Consider the following 17,149-nt stretch of genomic DNA (forward strand, 5'->3'; position numbering starts at 1 on the left):
GTTCCTAGTGTTTTTGCAGGCGTGTTGTTTTGATGCCCAAAATAGCGAGCATTTGGACTGTTTTTAAAGTGTTATTTTTTTGTATGGAAATTGTGTTTTTTAAAAAAAGTGATGGTTTAAATGGGTTAAAAAATATAAGGTCATTTGTGAAATGATTTACATTTGACAGTATAGTAGGGTGGGGGGAGATGGGACACCTTTAGCACATAATACCAAAATATCCCGATGGGTTTTAAGCAGTTAACAACGGTATATATGGGAGTCGTGAGGATACGGTTTTACAATTCTATAAGTTTTTTGTTTACTACCAAATAGGTCGGAAAAATAGAATGAAAAGGTGTTCAGTTTTCTCCCTCCCTACTATATATTGATTGTTTTAAACACATCTATTGCGGTGAAAGGCACACCACGTTTGAATGTGAGTTGAAAGGCTAAACACAAAAGACTAAAACAACATCTTTTCTGTAAATATGTATATTAGGGTGGGGGGAATAGGATACCTTTAGCGCATACTATTACCATTTTTGCATGGTCACTTTTATGCGCGTATAAGTACTCGCATATTTACTCGCAAAAACAAAAGTTAACACACATAACTGTAACAATCCGAGTAATCATTGTTGAGCCCGCGGGTGATTGCCCGCGCCTAATTAAGTACGGCGTCTCTTGCCGCATTCTTGGCAAGCGATCACGTGGTGAAAGCCACGTAACACCACGTGTCGGCTGGCCGGTTATCCAGATTAAATGGTTGGCACTCTCTTGATTGTGATTGTACTGGCCGGACGTATTTGCTGCTATACTATGTGTGTACCTGATTTTATACGAACCGAATAAATAAGTAACACTGGTGACCACAGAGGGACCGCACAGTATAGCAAGAAGATTTTAAGTAAAAAGATTTTAAGCAAGACGATTTTAAGCAAGACGATTTTAGAATGAACTTTTTTTACCCACCGCCTAATTATGAACTAGGAGGGAATTTTAACTCTTTTCTGTTAACATTTGAAAGTTTTTGCGACAGTGTGAGCGCAAACGAAGCAACCAAGAAACATGCTTTTCTTTCAAGTCTGCCAGACGAGACGAAGTTCGACATGCGGCCAATCGATGGAGTCCTGCAAAATCTGAGTTACGAAGACCTTAAGAAACGCGCGCAAGAAGTAGTTTGCGGCATTGATCAGTGTGCGAAAGCCAGACAGCAACTATTTTCGAGAAATCAAGCGATCGGTGAGTCGGGAAGAAGTTTTGTAACCGCTCTTACAAACCTCGGTGAAATGGCATATCCACGTGAATCGGACAAACAGATCCGAAATGACGTCATGTACAACATGCTCATCAATGGGTTAAGAAATCGCAATCAGGCTGAACAATTACTGCAATGTTCCGAAAACAAATTACAACCAAGTTTTATCGAAATAGCCAAAAAGCTACTCGGCAAAGAAGAGCGAGCACCTATCAGTCAATCCGTTACAGTTATATCTAATGAAAGAAAGGAAACGGCGGACCTACGACTCTTGATCACACAATTACAAGAACAAATGGAGGAATTGCGCAGACAACACCACAACCATAACCAAATAGCAAACGACGCACGACCTGCTGAAAGAGATTTAAGAACTTGTTTCAACTGTGGTGTTAGAGGCCACATTAGCAGAAACTGCCAACGTAAACGACACTGGCGTGGCTACGGACAATCGCGACAACCCTACCGACCCATCGAAGAGAACAACCCAGCAATCACTCGGCATCGAATTCACACCATCGCTGGAGAACAACACCGGTATGCTAGAATAAATATAAATAACAAGCCCGTATATGCTTTAGTAGATACTGGTGCTACGGTCACAGTCATATCTAGAAAATTCTTTGATCTATTGAACGGTCATAAGTTGTCTGGGTCCCCTCCTAATATGCTATTTGTGGGTGCAGGTGGAAATAATATCCCTATGGATGGTACATCCCTTTTTCAATTCTTTGTAGCTGGCGTGAGAGTTCAATTTAGAGCATTCGTTTCCCCTGATGTAACTGAAACTTGCATACTCGGCCTGGATTTTATCGAATCTAATGAATGTGTTGTCGACTATAAGAATATGATATTGACGGCTTCTGGAGGAACTCTCCCATTGTTAAAGAAATCGGGTATTTTAAGAACTTGTGATATTTACCTCAATGAGGCAGTGAAAGTACCTGCTTTAACAGAAATTGTTATCCCGTGTAAATTTAAGAGTCTTGGTGTCTCTGGTACCCACGATGTGATAATTGAACGTAGTCAAAATTGTTTAGAAAACTATGAAATTGTAACCGCTAATTGCGTAACAAAAACCATGGGTGATAATGTGACCGTAAAAATGGCAAACTTCACGTCATCAGATAAGTACTTGCCTACGGGTGTGGTGGTTGGTAAACTCTCTCCAATCGTGGGAGAAAACATCTTTTATGACAATGTTTTTACAATTTGCAAATCAGTGCAAACCCCAATAGAAATTTCATCCGATGATGGTGATATCAGTGTTCTATTGAAGGAATTGAACTTAGATTTATCAGCTTTGTCGCAGGTTGAGCAAACTGCGTTGATCGATCTGATAACAAGACGCAGAAACGCTTTCGCCCTGTCTGATAAGGAACTGGGAAAAACATCTACGATCAACCACACAATTAACACGGAGAACGCAACACCGGTCAGACATCACCCACGAAGAATGTCGGATGAGCACAAGAAAAAGGTAGCTAAACTTATTGATGAAATGAAAAATACGGGCGTTATAACTAGCTCCAATTCCCCTTGGTCAAGCCCGGTCGTTCTTGTTCGAAAGAAAGATGGAGACATGCGATTTTGTGTCGATTATAGATCGCTTAATCAATGCACAAAAAAAGACAGTTATCCGCTCCCCCGCGTAGATGATTGTTTAGATGAACTATCTGGCTGCCAATATTTTTCCACCTTGGATTTAAAATCCGGATACTGGCAAATACCCATGAAAGAACAAGATCGTGAAAAAACCGCTTTCACGTGTCACAAAGGGTTGTTCCACTTTAATGTAATGCCGTTTGGCTTGGCTAACGCACCGTCAACGTTTCAAATGTTAATGCGCATCGTTCTTAATGGCGTGGAATGGAACGGTGCCTTGTCATACCTGGACGACATTATTGTATATGCCAAATCGTTTACAGAGCATCTGCAATGTCTAGATCAAGTATTAAAACGCTTGATTTCTCATGGACTAAAACTGAAACCATCCAAATGCAACTTTCTTAAAAAACAAGTAAAATTCCTTGGGCATATTGTATCAAAAGCGGGCGTATCATGTGACCCAAACAAAACCTCCACAATAGCAACCTGGCCCTCACCTAAATCCGTTAAAGAAGTTAGGCAATTCCTTGGACTTGCATCGTATTACAGAAAATTTGTAAAAGAGTTCGCAAATGTTGCCGCGCCGTTGTACGACCTTACAAAGCTCACACCAAAACAATTCGCTTGGAACAAAGAGTGTGAAAGCTCGTTCACGAAGTTGAAATCGGCATTAATATCACCTCCTGTCTTAGCGTACCCCGACTTTACAAAACAATTTCTACTGGATACTGACGCTTCTAATACTGCAGTAGGCGCAGTGCTATCGCAGGTCGTTAATGGCGAAGAACACCCAATTGCGTACACAAGCAGATCTCTGACAAAAGCCGAGCGTAATTACTCTACAACGCGTAAGGAACTTTTAGCGATTGTCCATGCGGTTAAAAAGTTTCGATGTTACTTGGACAAATCATTTCTGTTGCGCACAGACCATGCAGCATTGCGATGGATGTGGACATCTAAAGAAATCTACGGTCAATGCGCGCGTTGGTTCGAATTGTTGGCTGAATTTAAATTCAAATTGGTTCATCGGCCGGGAGTAAAGCACAGCAATGCAGATGCATTAAGCCGTAAACCAGACAATAAAACCGTCGTAAACAATACAGATAACCAATACCCATATTCCATTGACCATAATTATGTTAATAACACTCTCCCGGAACAGGTTAACGTTATTGATTTGAGGAACAGCATCAGGTGGTCATTGGAATTTATAGAAATGGCCCAAAATTCCAACGACAACTTAAATACTGTGAAACAATGGGTTAAATCAGGTATACGACCCCCATTTAAAAATGTTAAAAATTGCTCGAGAGATCTTCGGCACTACTGGGCGATTTATGGTGAACTGGTCATTATTGATAAATGTTTATATCGTAAAAGTGAAGATAAATTAACAAACACAAAGTTACAACTTGTTGTTCCAGAACAGTTGAGAGACAAAGTACTCCTTTCATTGCACGATTCGGCTCATGGCGGTGGTCATTTGGGATTTGATCGCACATCAGCAAAGCTATCACAACGATTTTACTGGGCTCGGTGGAGGCAAGACACCGCAGAGTATTGTCAAAAATGTACGATGTGTGATCTAAGAAAGGAACCGACCAAACGCCCAAGAGCAGAGTTGGTTCCATCCGATGAATATTCTCCATTCCAACGTGTGGAAATTGATGTCTTGGGCGGGTTACCAACTTCAACAAATGGTAACAAATATATCTTGGTTGCCTGTGACGTATACAGCAAGTACATGCAGGCGTGGCCAATGAAATCACAAACAGCCAATGAAACTGCGTGGAACTTCTACCACCAATGGATAACTGTGCATGGTGTACCCGAACGTATACATTCCGATCAAGGTGGAAACTTCCAAAGTGCTCTGTTTCAAGAACTAGTTAAGTTGTTGGGCTGCAAGCAATCCAAAACTACAAGCTACCATCCGATGGGCAACGGTGGTGTCGAACGCAATAACCGGACAATAATTGCTATGTTAAAGAATTATGTGCAGAACGATCCACTTTCTTGGGACGAAGCAGTGTCTTCGATTTGTGCTACCTACAACGCAAGTAAGCATGAAGAGACAGGTGTATCACCCCACTACTTGGTTACAGGCCGCGAGTTGCGATTGCCAAGTGACCTAATGGTTGGCAGAGGTTCATTCCTTCCGTCTGCATTCGCGATGAAAGACCTACAGGACCGTATGATCCTAGTTCATCAAGTGGTGAAGTCGAGAATGATAGGACGAAGGAAGGCAATGAAGGATCGCTACGACAAGCGGACTACAAAACCAGAGAACTTTAACATTGGAGATCAGGTTCTTCTTCAGAACACCGTGTTAGACCCACAAGAAAAGAAGAAATTCCATCTTCCGTATAAGGGACCATATATGGTAGTAGATGTTGACCCGCCGGTCAACTATGTGATCGAAAAACCAAACGGATCGAATCGACAGCGAGTACACTACAATCGTTTGAAGCGAAGTCGCGGTGATTACACTGAATTACAACGAAGTAGCGAACTGATGACGAAGAGGGTAACGAGAAACATATTACCCAAACGTGGTGTATACATGTTTCCTACTAGTGAACCGAGTGGCGAACCGCGCACCACTCGCCAGCAGTCGACGCGACCGCAACGTGATGTTCGACCGCCTTCGTTTTTGTCGAATTACGTCACCTAGTAATATTAGTTTCGTGTGTTTCACGTGTATGTGTGGGAATGCCCTATTTTTAGTGTTGTTTTGGTCCTGATGAGATTTTTTTTATTTTTTTTTATTTCACGTTTGTTTTTTGTCACATTTGTTATGTATATGAAAACGAATAATGAATAATGCCACGGTTTAAATTATTGGCTTTGTCTCCCAAAATGGCATAGTACTTGTGAAATTGTGTGTAATTGTACATACTTCACCCCACTTTTTCAATTGTTCTGTTTTGTATTTATTTTACACCTGTGTGAATTTGCAAACATCATTTTTTTATGATAAACTAGTAATAGTACTATCTTTGTATGTGAACCCGCTGATATCATTTCGTCACACTTCGTTACCGCGATTCTGTAGTTGTATTTTGCATTGCTGTATTGTCTTTTATGTCTTCTTTTTTTTTTTCGTGGGAGGGGGAGAGTGTAACAATCCGAGTAATCATTGTTGAGCCCGCGGGTGATTGCCCGCGCCTAATTAAGTACGGCGTCTCTTGCCGCATTCTTGGCAAGCGATCACGTGGTGAAAGCCACGTAACACCACGTGTCGGCTGGCCGGTTATCCAGATTAAATGGTTGGCACTCTCTTGATTGTGATTGTACTGGCCGGACGTATTTGCTGCTATACTATGTGTGTACCTGATTTTATACGAACCGAATAAATAAGTAACATAACGTCATAAGCGTGTTACCTGCTGTAGAAGGTTGGTTGTTACTCGCATTATGCGAGTAAAGAAAAGTATGGTGGAAGTACAGTTTCACTTTTAAGAGCCTAATCTTTTTCGGGTATTATTTTTACAGGATTTAGTTGGTAATAGCACCATGAGGTGTTAAAACTTATTTTATAAACTAGATTTAACAATATTGCGCTAAAATAAGCTTACTGAATGTTGATACGCGCATAAACAAAATTACCATGCTGTAACGTCTTAATTTGCTTCATAATTCGCTCTTGCTTTGTAGCAGCTTGTTTATGTCCCCTAATTTTAATTTCTGATGCATGTGTATTTGATGTGTTATGTGACGTCACAATTACGCCACGTTTGGCTGCTGGTAATCATTTTTTATCGCTCCTTTCCGACCACCTCGCAGTCCAAGTGTACTGTTGTATTTATATCTGCCAACATCCATCTTGTTTGAATATTTACCTCTGATCAGCCCTGTGTGTGCCTGCTATCTTGTCCTAAAATTGTTCGGTAGGTGCTATGTTTTTTATATATCGTATTATTTTGTGTGATAGTTTGTAAACCGTACGCCCTGTGTGTGTGTCTAGTGTGTGTGTATCACTTAAGTGTCTGTGTATTATTTAATCGTGTATATATTTTTAGAAAACCGTGCGTACATACGTACCGTACCGTGCGTACCCTTACAAAATAAATTCGTTTACAACAAATCAACGTACGCGTTTTCGTCAATCGACAACCCTCGTGTGACCTGTCGGGGCAACCTAGGACACGCCTCTCATAGACCGTTACACATGCAAAATAACGCCGTTAGCGAGTTATCATATGACGAGTTAATGCGGATCGCTATTCGCATTAACTTTTTACCATGCAAAAAGGGTATATTTAAATATCCTGATCGTGTTTTAAACAATTAACAACATGATTTGTTGTGGCAACTTGTAAGTTTGCAAGGCGTGTATAAAACAGAACATCCGTCCGCGATATAACGATTTTCGTTTTCTGTCATGCAAGGACAAAGCGGTTCTAGGCTATTTCCCCCCGGCTACTTCCCCGCCGTGACTATTCCCCCCCGTGACTATTTCCCCACAGTGACTATCCCCCCCCCCTGGGGTGTGGTTACGGGACAAAAAATAGCCGGTTACGGGACAAAGCACATTTAACCGCAACACATCGCAAGTTGTTGTGCCGATTGACACGGCTCTGTTGGAATTTTGTGAGGATTGTCACAAGTTAAACCAATGCTATATATAACAAATCTTATAAATATATCGTCGGTTACGTAGTAAGCAGCGTCATCTAGTTTTGCTCTCACCGTATCTATCTTATTTGTATGTCCCTTCGGCACTTTAGATGATGTATTTCAGAGTGGGGAAGATGGGACACCTTTAGAACATAATATCCGAATACCCTTATTGTGTTTTTATATTTCTTTGAACTTTATTTGTTTGCCATCAAATGGAACGGGAAAATAGAATAAAAAGGTTTTCCATCTTTCTACACCATACTACGTGTATATAGTCAGCAGTTTTTCTATAATTAACTACCGGTATTTTGTTAAATACATTTTTAGGTTGATGCGGTTTACTTTTTCTATAAATTTCAGTCACCTTGTTTCATCTGTTTATAAAATTAATCCGATCATGAGACTCGCTTGCGGTATAACACGCCTTGGTTTATAAGAACCGTGAGTTTCAATTATTGATGTGTTCGATTTTACCACGCTGAACTTCCTTCTCGTTGAGAGCAAGTAACCTGACGTCATCGTTTCGAAGAACTAGCTGAACGGGAAGCACCCTCGCTTCTCAATCCTGCCGCCAGCCGTAATAACGGCTACGTCAAATATAAGTTTAATCATTCTTGAGTTGATGCCAGGAGCTTTTTCTGCCTGAAGGTACAGGTTAAAGTTACAAGGCTGACAAGTTTGCCGCTCACGAGTTGTATTAAGTTCCACTGTAATGACGTGTGCATCGAGCGATAACACACGGATCCGAACAATTTGAAACAGTGCAGATTTTGCTTAAAATACGTTTCATAAAACGTGTCACTGTGTTACTTAGGCATAGCGTTGAGGTGGCAAGGCGGCAAAACGACACCTTTAAACATCTTGAACATTATGTGGTTAACTGTACCTCGTGAAAATGTTGTTTACTGTCATTCGCATGTATGACTAATAGCACTCCGAAATAACTACCGCCTAGGGCTGTATAGGTTTAATAGTTTTTTCTAGCTTAAAGCGGGCTTTGTCAAAACACCTGTTACCAATGAGCAATCAGCATCTGCGTGTAGGTGTCACTGTTTTTAACGATTAAAAAAATATACTGTTTTTAGATTGTTGACTAAAGATGCGCCGCGATGCGCTTATCATTTCCGAACTGAAAAACAAAATATATAATCGCTGAAGTAGATAAAGAGAAAAGACGTTGCCTTCAATTTAGCAAGTCGGGTATTCGATAACCTGTCTTATAAGTGTGGAGCAACCATCTTACAGTTACGCTTCACTTGTTAAGTAGGGCGCATATTTTCACTGTTGCCTTTTTCTTCAGTTCTAAATCACACGATGGAAATATAGTCACAACTTCCGCGTTTTCATTTGGTTACAGACGTAGGTCGAGTGGTAACTTAGCAGAATACGTTTAACGAATCAAGATTGTAACATGAATAGGTAATTTAAAATGACTAATTATACACTGTACGTAGGTTGGAAATTAATGATAACGTTAGTCATCACATTACGCTTAAACTGGCGGAAGTGTGGAAGTTTGCAATTTCCCATATAACTAATGAAAGCTAATTGAGTGGTTGGGTTCAGATCGAACGCAATGTAAAGCAGAGATGTGTTGGACAGAAACGTTGTTTGGTATAGTTAAATAGAAGTAAGTCTGAACGCTAACAAATATGCAGAAATAACAAATGCTTTTAGCAGTTTCTATTTTGTATTGTTTTAGCGTGTAAATAAATCAAAGAAAAAGCTTTCGTAACGCCCTTACTATATTAACTATATAGCTGGCGTTTTAATTTCTGATTCAATACAAGTTGCGTTTCGTAGCAACCAAGGAGCTCGTATTTGTTGATATTTGATAATTAATTCCAAACTTAAAACATAAACACATGAATAGCGCCATTAATAGCTTTGGCTATAAAGAACGTCACGCGTGGGAGCGTCGGATTTTGTTTGGGATGTTTAGAGCCTTTTTTGTAACTCTGGTAGTTGTTTAGCTGTTTCTTAGTATCTTCTCTTTCTCTTTTAATAAGGTCTCTGGGTTGTAGGGTTACTTGAGCGCAAAAGTGCTTGGATTTGTTTGTACAGTTCGTTGAGTATGCGCCATGTTTATCAAGTTTTACGTACACGAACTTCGTTTGTTTTATACATACTTTCTGTTACAATCTGCAGATTAATAAAGTTTTCAAAGTAGGCGGAAAACTATAGGGGAAATAATGTCAAGGTGTCTCCAAATTTCTTCGATTGTCCTCGCTTTAGCAGCGATGATATTTGTCATCGTGTCGTTTGTCACTACATCCTGGATGACGGTGAGTCTAATTTAAACTAAGTATCAAACTTATTTCCTGATTTGGGTAGGGTAAGATGGATCGTGTTTTTATTCTATTTTCTTCTTACATTTTGACCGGTAGTAAACATAGAATATTTACAGAATTATATACCATAGCCCTGCGACTCGTTGTTAAAGCGTTGTTAACTGTTCAAATAAAAAAACAGGAAATATGGGATTTAGATGCTAACGGTATCCCATCTTACTCCACAGTATTGTGGCTCCCAACATTTTGGTTTTATAATACACGAATTTGTGCTTGCAGGCTTGCATGGATGCAAAGCATATACTGGCAATGGCGGCGGCAATTGTTCAGATTCCTGATTCCGCCAAAGCAATGTTTAACGGAAAAATATGCTTCGACACCGGACTTTTTAAAGTATCATACTCTTTCATGAACATGCACTCAGCTGTTGATCTGCCAGGTGGGTCACAGAAAATCCCATATGCGATAAATAACACAATGTGGTTATATATGATACTGTTTGATGTGACGTGGTAAACATATGGAATGCGCCAGGAGTGTACTAAAATGTATTTCTTTGTTACAGCCAACTCTATGGACGCTTTTCTGAAAATTACAATCGGGCTTTTCAGCTTTTCGCTTCTACTGCTCTTGGTTGGGGGCATACTCATAATTCTTGCTGTTTGTTCCGTTTCAATGAGCAGCCAACGTAAGGCGATCGCACGAATGTACAATGGAATTGGAGCCGTGGTTTTGTTTTTCGGGGGTATGTAATTTTCAATGATGTTTACTGATTGTAGAATTCTTTGTACTTACCTGACTATTTGACCCCGCCGTTCCAAATGTCGCTATAATAAACAAGCCGACAGCAGGTTGTAGATCTGTATGCATCGATATGCACTTATGTGCACCAATATGCGGTATATAAATATGATTTCGTCAATGCAAATACGAGTTTACGAATAACATTTACCTTATTTTTAAAAGATCATGCGTTAGATTTAATTACAGCGGAATGATACTGTCTCTCCTAAAATCAATAGATACTCCTCAAGGCCAGAGTCAAATCTTTATTAAAAAATATAAACACAATATTAGTTTTGCACTATGGCCAGGATCATAAAACATAATATACTTTTGCGTTAAGGTCTCATACGGGAGTAACTCGTGAACATTCTTTTGTTCACACGAGGTTTGCCTTATAATTTCTTTTACACGAAACTTGCGTTCTAACACCATTCCAGCATCACGTGTATGGAATAACTTATTTCCAACTTTCGTTAATTCAAGTTCTGTTCGGTCCCGTGTAGTCACAATAAAACCGCCTGTGTGTTTGCGTTATATTAAAAGTAATTGCTTTAAATAGAAAATATTTTCCAAATCAAACTTTATGGATACGGTTCGCTGAAGCTCAGTATACTGTTCCGTAAATAATCAATAAAACAGCTGTTTTTGTTTGCGATATAGGACACATCGATTAAATGACAAAATAGATCAGTGTTAGTTTTACTTGCTGCCTACATTGTTTATTAGAATGATTTCCAATATGATTTCCAATCATTCCAATCATATTGAAAAACAATGAATGATTTCAAAGAATGATTTGCCCCTTTTTGCAGCAATCTTTATCCTTGCTGGAGCTTTGGCTTACACGGTCCCACAAAGTCGACTAGTTCACCAACCACTTCCTTGGATGGCACAACTCGGAAAAACCTTCCAGAATATAATGGCTGGAGGTTTGCAGAACATGCCTGGCAGCTCTTCGTTTTCCGGATTGAACAACCTCGGAGGCCACGATGGAAGCCTACCATCAATTCCTGATTTAAGTCATCTTGGAGGAAATAGTGAAAGCAGCTCCTCTTTGCCGCCGGGATTTGGCAATCTTGGAAACCTAGATTCGTCTTCCCTCCAACACTTGGGGGATATGATGGGCACAGGCAGGAAGAAGAGGCAAATAAGTGGAATGGATTCGACCATGCTACAAAACCTGTTAGGCAGCATTGACCCGATGTTTGGATATTCCCTATACCTTAGCTACGTCGCCTTCATTTTCGCTCTTCTTTCCGCGATCTTTGCCGCTGTCGCTTCACGCCGCGGGGGTGGAGAGTATCCAGATACTGTGCCACTTGACACCAACTTTGGAAAGATATAAGATGTAAAGATGGTTTCATTCAAAACACAATTTAAACAAGACTGGAATGAATATTAGCGCAACTTACCGCACAAACCTTATTCTGTTTGCATTTTGTACATAAATCTTGTATTGTGACTTGCTTTCTATTACCGTAAGGTAAAATTGGTTGATAAAAAGTAATCGAATTGTAATTCCCAAAAATATTGTAGAGCCTTTATGTTTACATAATACGGAACAGCATGCATGTTTGGATTAACTCTTAAGCAATGACTAACGCTTTTTTCTACGATATAACTTGGCTTATAATGCATGAAGATTTGGTTTTGTGTGTATTTTTTAAATCATTTTTGTTCCACGTCCTTGAAATATTGAAATAAATGTACAGTTTCAAACCTCTAGCCATTCTATGTGATAAGATTTTGCATTATATATAGTAAGGAATATACTTGCAGGATATTCTTTGATCGTGACCTTTGGTTATACAGTTTTATTAAATTAATAGGATTTCGTCGCTTCGTAACCCTATAAAACCGGATCAAACCTGGATCGATTTTTCAAACACCGTTGGTGCTTACGTCCATAGAAAACGTCCATGAGTAAAAAAATGTGGTTACTGACGGGTTGTCCAAAGTCTCAACCATACAGAAACAGGGAAAAATATATTAGAAATAAATACCCACAAACCTACTGTCATGGTAACTTGTCAACGATTATGAATTGTATGGTGCAGAAAAGATGCTACAATACAGAATATATATCAGAGTGTGTAGTTTGATCATCGCTATACCTTCCTTCCAAAAGAACTTAAAATATTTCTACAATACACTATCGCAACCTATAGGTCAAATGCTTTGATTTATCTACTGTAGATTTAAATAATTAATGTGTTCGATATTGCCTTCGTGAACTCGCCTCGTGTTGTGTGAGAATAAGAAAGTTGACGTCATTGAGCTATGTGGAAGGCCGGTGGAAAGCCCCCTGTTTCCTGCGCTTCTCACGTTTCTCCTTTATTTCGCAATAACGACGACACAAAATATTTGTACACGATCCAATCGATAAAATATTCGATAATTTGACGACGCCTTTGGTAGTTTCAAAGCTGTTGTTTACACATAACTATATGTTTCAATGTAGCACGTTATTTGATAGTTTTGAAGTGGTGCCGAGTCCGATAGAAAATAAAGAAAGACATGTGTATCGTTGACGCTAACGTTGAGATCGTTTAATTATTTTACCACTGCTTGTAAACGGTATCTTGTACTTTACGCAAGGTGACGTATTCAGTATTTAACATTAATCATTCATGAGACACATGAAAACTGAAACTTTTTCCCAAAGGACTTGTTATTTATCAACGCTAGTCTCAGAACGAATATTTTTAGTCAGTTTGAAAGTTTGTAGTGCGACATTTTTCTGCCTATGTGTGAATTTTTTCGTTGCGCAAAACACTCATTTAATAAGTTCCCAAAAGTCATTATGGGCAAATGTTTGGTTACGGAAATCTTGACCAGGCCGAACTTTAATTTCTTGACTTGTCTATGGCAGAAAATCTTATACGCTTGACTTGCTTGCCCTGGGCGCGTATTTTAGTCAAGTAGTAAAGGGCAGAGGGCCAACGCCGGCGCGTTATGTTTTCGTTTTAGCACGCCAGCACGTTGTGCTCATTTGTAATTTTAGACTAATGAATAATGCAAGCGTTCTGCAGTTTATTCAAACTAGTGCGCTAAGAATGATGTAAGCTTTGAGAAACAGTAGCGTATCTCACGTTTCTTTGAACTTCCATCTTGTACAACATTACAAATCAAAATCGCAGATAGTGCTGTAAAGAACAACTTGTTTGTGTTATGCAGCCTAGGCAATGTCTCGCCGTTCCACTATGTTTACGAAAAATGTATCGTTATACGTATACGTAGCCCATATATTTAACTGTGTTTAATTGATTTGGTTTCGCCGCAACGGGCAAATTTTATTCGGTTATATATAAATCTGTGTGTGCAAGAGTTATTTGTGACAACGGAAACTTGTAGGCCAAGGGAAGCAATTATGTCAATCAAACCCCTAAACACGTCCGAAAAAAAGTTTTACCAAGACAGGCTCTTACGCTTTCGTTAAGCAGCGTGTTATGTAAACGAGAAGATAGTTCAGAATGTTCGTCGTAAGCAAGTTTTATATACCCTTCAAAACAGCCTGCGGTTTCCCTCTTGTTTATCTCTCCTTTCTACTTCCCGTGTGGCGCCGATAAATTGTGTAGCGAAGTACACTGTGAGTGAGTTCGTGGACGATAACGCCGTACCTGTTTGGTCAGTGCTTTGGAAACAAAGTATTTAGCATGTATATCACTAAAGTCAATATCTGCTAGTGTTCGTATTTATGTGAAACTTCGCTTTGCAGATTTAGTAATTTCACAGACAAATTAATAGTAAGAATAATGTCAAGGTGTCTGCAAGTTTCCACGATCGTTGTATCGTTTTTAGCGATGATATGCATTATTTTGTCACTGGCTACTAACTGCTGGATGACGGTAAGTTACTTTAAATATATTTTTTTTGCATTTAAGAAGGAGTTTTATTGTAAAGTAAAGGTTAAAGTGGCGAATAATTTAATAATTTGCACAGATGAGAATTTGAACTTGACTGTCGTTATTTTACCGATTTAAACATGGTAACTCTTTCGCGCAGGCGTGTATGGATACCACCAGCATGATGCAATCGGCAGGAGGTGCAGCTGAACTGCCTCCATCCATCACAAAAATGATGAATGGTGACATCTGTATTACTACTGGACTTTTCCAAATATCGTTCTCTTTTATGCAGCTGCATTCCGCCGTTGGTCTGCCAGGTGGGTCGCTTCATTTTAACGTTTATGCTATGTGGTAATATAATTTAGTAGGATGGGGAAAGATGGGACACCTTTTCATTCTATTTTCTCGTACATTTTGGTAGTAAACAAAGAACATTTAAAGAATTAAAAAAACTTGTCCTCGCGACTTTCATAGACCGTTGTTAGTTGTTTAAACACGATCAGGATATTTATATATTTTGTGCTAAAGGTGTCCTATCTTCCCCCACCCCACTAAATAAGGGGTTGGGGAAATATGAGACACGTTTTTATTCTATTTTCTCATCCCATTTAGAAGTAAACAAAAACCACTAAAAGAATTATGTAACCATATCCTCACGACTCCAATACACCGTTGTCAATTGTTCAAAACAAGAACAGGATATTTAAATATTATGTGCTAAAGGTGTCCCATCTTACCCCAACCCAGTATACATGGTCCCACAAGTGGGGCTTTCTAAAAATAATGAACCCTATTGTTGGTCAAGTTAATTTTAATCACCAACATATTTCTTTGTTGTTTTAAGTTAACTCAATGGATTCATTTGTAAAAGTCACTATTGGTCTACTTGCGTTTTCTCTCCTGGTTCTACTGTTTGGGGCAGTGTTGGTTGGCCTATCTGTTTGTTCTGTTTCAATGAGCAGCAGAAGAAAGGTACTCGCTCGTCTGTACAATGGAATTGGTGCCATTGCGCTGTTTATTGCGGGTATGTATTGGTATTTGTTATTGTAAAATAGAGCACTATTTATTTTTGTAGACCAGGTCAGACAGCATTTGACCTTTGGATCCTGTCCTTAACAAAACCTATTTGACCTGCCTGTAATTCACTTTATTTGCCTGTAGGCATACTGCAGTTGCACTGTTATGTTGTGATCTTATTTTTGTTAAAACTTTTTTATAGCATAAGACGCTCTGCTAAAGTAACAATCAAGTGTTGGGTTGAACTAAAATGATTTTTTTACTGTAATAATCAATAGATATGGCTCCAGTTTAATGATAAATGATAAATAACTAAACAGCAATGAAGGTTTATGTCATCAATCTAAAATAACTTAATACGGGAGCCATAAAGAGAAGGTCACTTACGGTTGACCAACCTTAGGTTAGAGCTGGTGAAATCTTCTGAGTAATTATATCAGACATACTTCACTGTAGACAAATTTATTATTTTTTTTTACAATTTAATAATATAAATCTTTATATATTAACTTAGCTAACAGAAAAACACGACTATCAATACAAAATGTATAAACCTTTATGTCAGAATGCATTTTATGATTTTAATTTTGCAGCAATCTTTATCCTTGCTGGAGCCTTGGCTTACACGGTCCCACAAAGCCAGTTGGTTCACCAACCACTGCCTTGGATGGCACAACTTGGAAAAACCTTTACTAAAATAATGCCGGGAAGTTTGTTTCCTGCGGGTGGATCAATTCCTTCAATAGGTAGTGATGGTTCATCTTTTCCTGGTTTTAATACCGATGGTACAGGTAGTTATGACCCATCTACTTTGTCCGGTTTTGGTGGTAATGGTACAAACAATTTTGATCCCTCATCCTTACCAGGTTTCGGTGGTGATGGTACAAACAATTTTGATCCCTTATCCTTACCAGGTTTAGGTGGTAATGGTACAAATAATTTTGATCCATCATCTTTGCCTGGTTTTAATGCTGGTACAAATGGTGACAATCCCTCATCTTTGCCTGGTCCTAATAACGATGGCACAAACAATTTTGATCCCTCATCTTTGCCTAGTTTTGTTGGAGGTGGTACTAATGGTTTTGATCCATCATCTTTGCCTGACTTGGGAAGCAATGTTCCACATGAAGATTCCTCATCTGTACTTTCTGAATCAGTAAGCCCTAATGAAAACAGTAGGGGTTCTTCTATAGTTCCTGGGTTCGGTGTTTTGGATGGCAATGCTACATCTTCCATGACTCAATCTCTAATGCAAACTTTTGGCCACATGGATCCTGTATTCGGATATTCCATGTACTTCAGTTATGTAGCTTTTATTTTTACTGTGCTTGCTGCCATTATGGCTGCTGTTGTGTCGTGCCGTGGTAGTGTAGAGTACCCAGATACTGTACCACTTGACAGCAACATTGGAAGAATATAAGAGATTGCAACTAACTTTGTAGTACTGTATAAAAAATAAGTGGAACCCTACTTGAAACCATGACAACCAGAGTAAAGTGTTGAATAAATGCCTTTGTTGCTTGTAGCTCTGTGCCTCAAGTATTTACTTATCCTTATAAGGTTAATCCATTGCATGTTCTATTAACTCATTGTATACGTGTCATAGTGTATTTTTATTGCCTTTGGAATATGCTTTAAGATTTACTTCATCTCATTTACGTTCACACATACTTGTAATACATTTCATTATTCATGATAAATCCCTCAATTTGTTTATCAGTAACAAAAGTTGTACA

At 39.0% G+C, this 17,149-nt stretch overlaps 2 protein-coding genes across 6 annotated transcripts; both read left to right on the top strand.

Moving 5' to 3' along the window:
* Positions 1 to 109: 109 nt before the first annotated feature.
* LOC149740185 (uncharacterized) lies at positions 110 to 6,222 on the top strand. The gene is made up of 2 exons (XM_089871574.1): positions 110 to 2,462; positions 4,845 to 6,222. Exons 1-2 carry the CDS (start codon positions 936 to 938, stop codon positions 5,520 to 5,522), a joined length of 2,205 nt encoding a protein of 734 aa, XP_089727700.1. The 5' UTR covers positions 110 to 935; the 3' UTR covers positions 5,523 to 6,222.
* Positions 6,223 to 9,596: 3,374 nt separating this feature from the next.
* Positions 9,597 to 17,113, top strand: LOC149740186 (uncharacterized). 5 transcript variants are annotated; one of them, XM_089871596.1, is made up of 5 exons: positions 9,597 to 9,756; positions 10,042 to 10,201; positions 10,328 to 10,507; positions 16,007 to 16,204; positions 16,280 to 17,113. In XM_089871596.1, the coding sequence occupies exons 1-5, from the start codon at positions 9,664 to 9,666 to the stop codon at positions 16,831 to 16,833; spliced, it is 1,185 nt and encodes a 394-aa protein (XP_089727722.1). In that variant the 5' UTR covers positions 9,597 to 9,663; the 3' UTR covers positions 16,834 to 17,113. The 5 variants fall into 5 exon arrangements, with proteins under 5 accessions (XP_089727722.1, XP_089727723.1, XP_089727720.1 ...); XM_089871597.1 differs by having other exon boundaries at positions 16,328 to 17,113; XM_089871594.1 differs by having other exon boundaries at positions 16,007 to 17,113.
* The last annotated feature ends 36 nt before the right edge of the window (positions 17,114 to 17,149 follow it).

Source organism: Ciona robusta, chromosome 2 (genome assembly GCF_009617815.1).
Source record: "Ciona robusta chromosome 2, ASM961781v2".
Taxonomy (NCBI): domain Eukaryota; kingdom Metazoa; phylum Chordata; class Ascidiacea; order Phlebobranchia; family Cionidae; genus Ciona; species Ciona robusta.

Excerpts from the sequence above, each read along its gene's own strand:
- LOC149740185 (XM_089871574.1), top strand. The coding sequence starts at position 936 with ATGAACTTTTTTTACCCACCGCCTAATTATGAACTAGGAGGGAATTTT. Across the intron at positions 2,463-4,844 it reads TTTTTACAATTTGCAAATCA|GTGCAGAACGATCCACTTTC; the intron begins GTGCAAACCCCA and ends TTAAAGAATTAT.
- LOC149740186 (XM_089871594.1), top strand. The coding sequence starts at position 9,664 with ATGTCAAGGTGTCTCCAAATTTCTTCGATTGTCCTCGCTTTAGCAGCG. Across the intron at positions 9,757-10,041 it reads TCACTACATCCTGGATGACG|GCTTGCATGGATGCAAAGCA; the intron begins GTGAGTCTAATT and ends TTGTGCTTGCAG. Across the intron at positions 10,508-16,006 it reads CGTGGTTTTGTTTTTCGGGG|CAATCTTTATCCTTGCTGGA; the intron begins GTATGTAATTTT and ends TTAATTTTGCAG.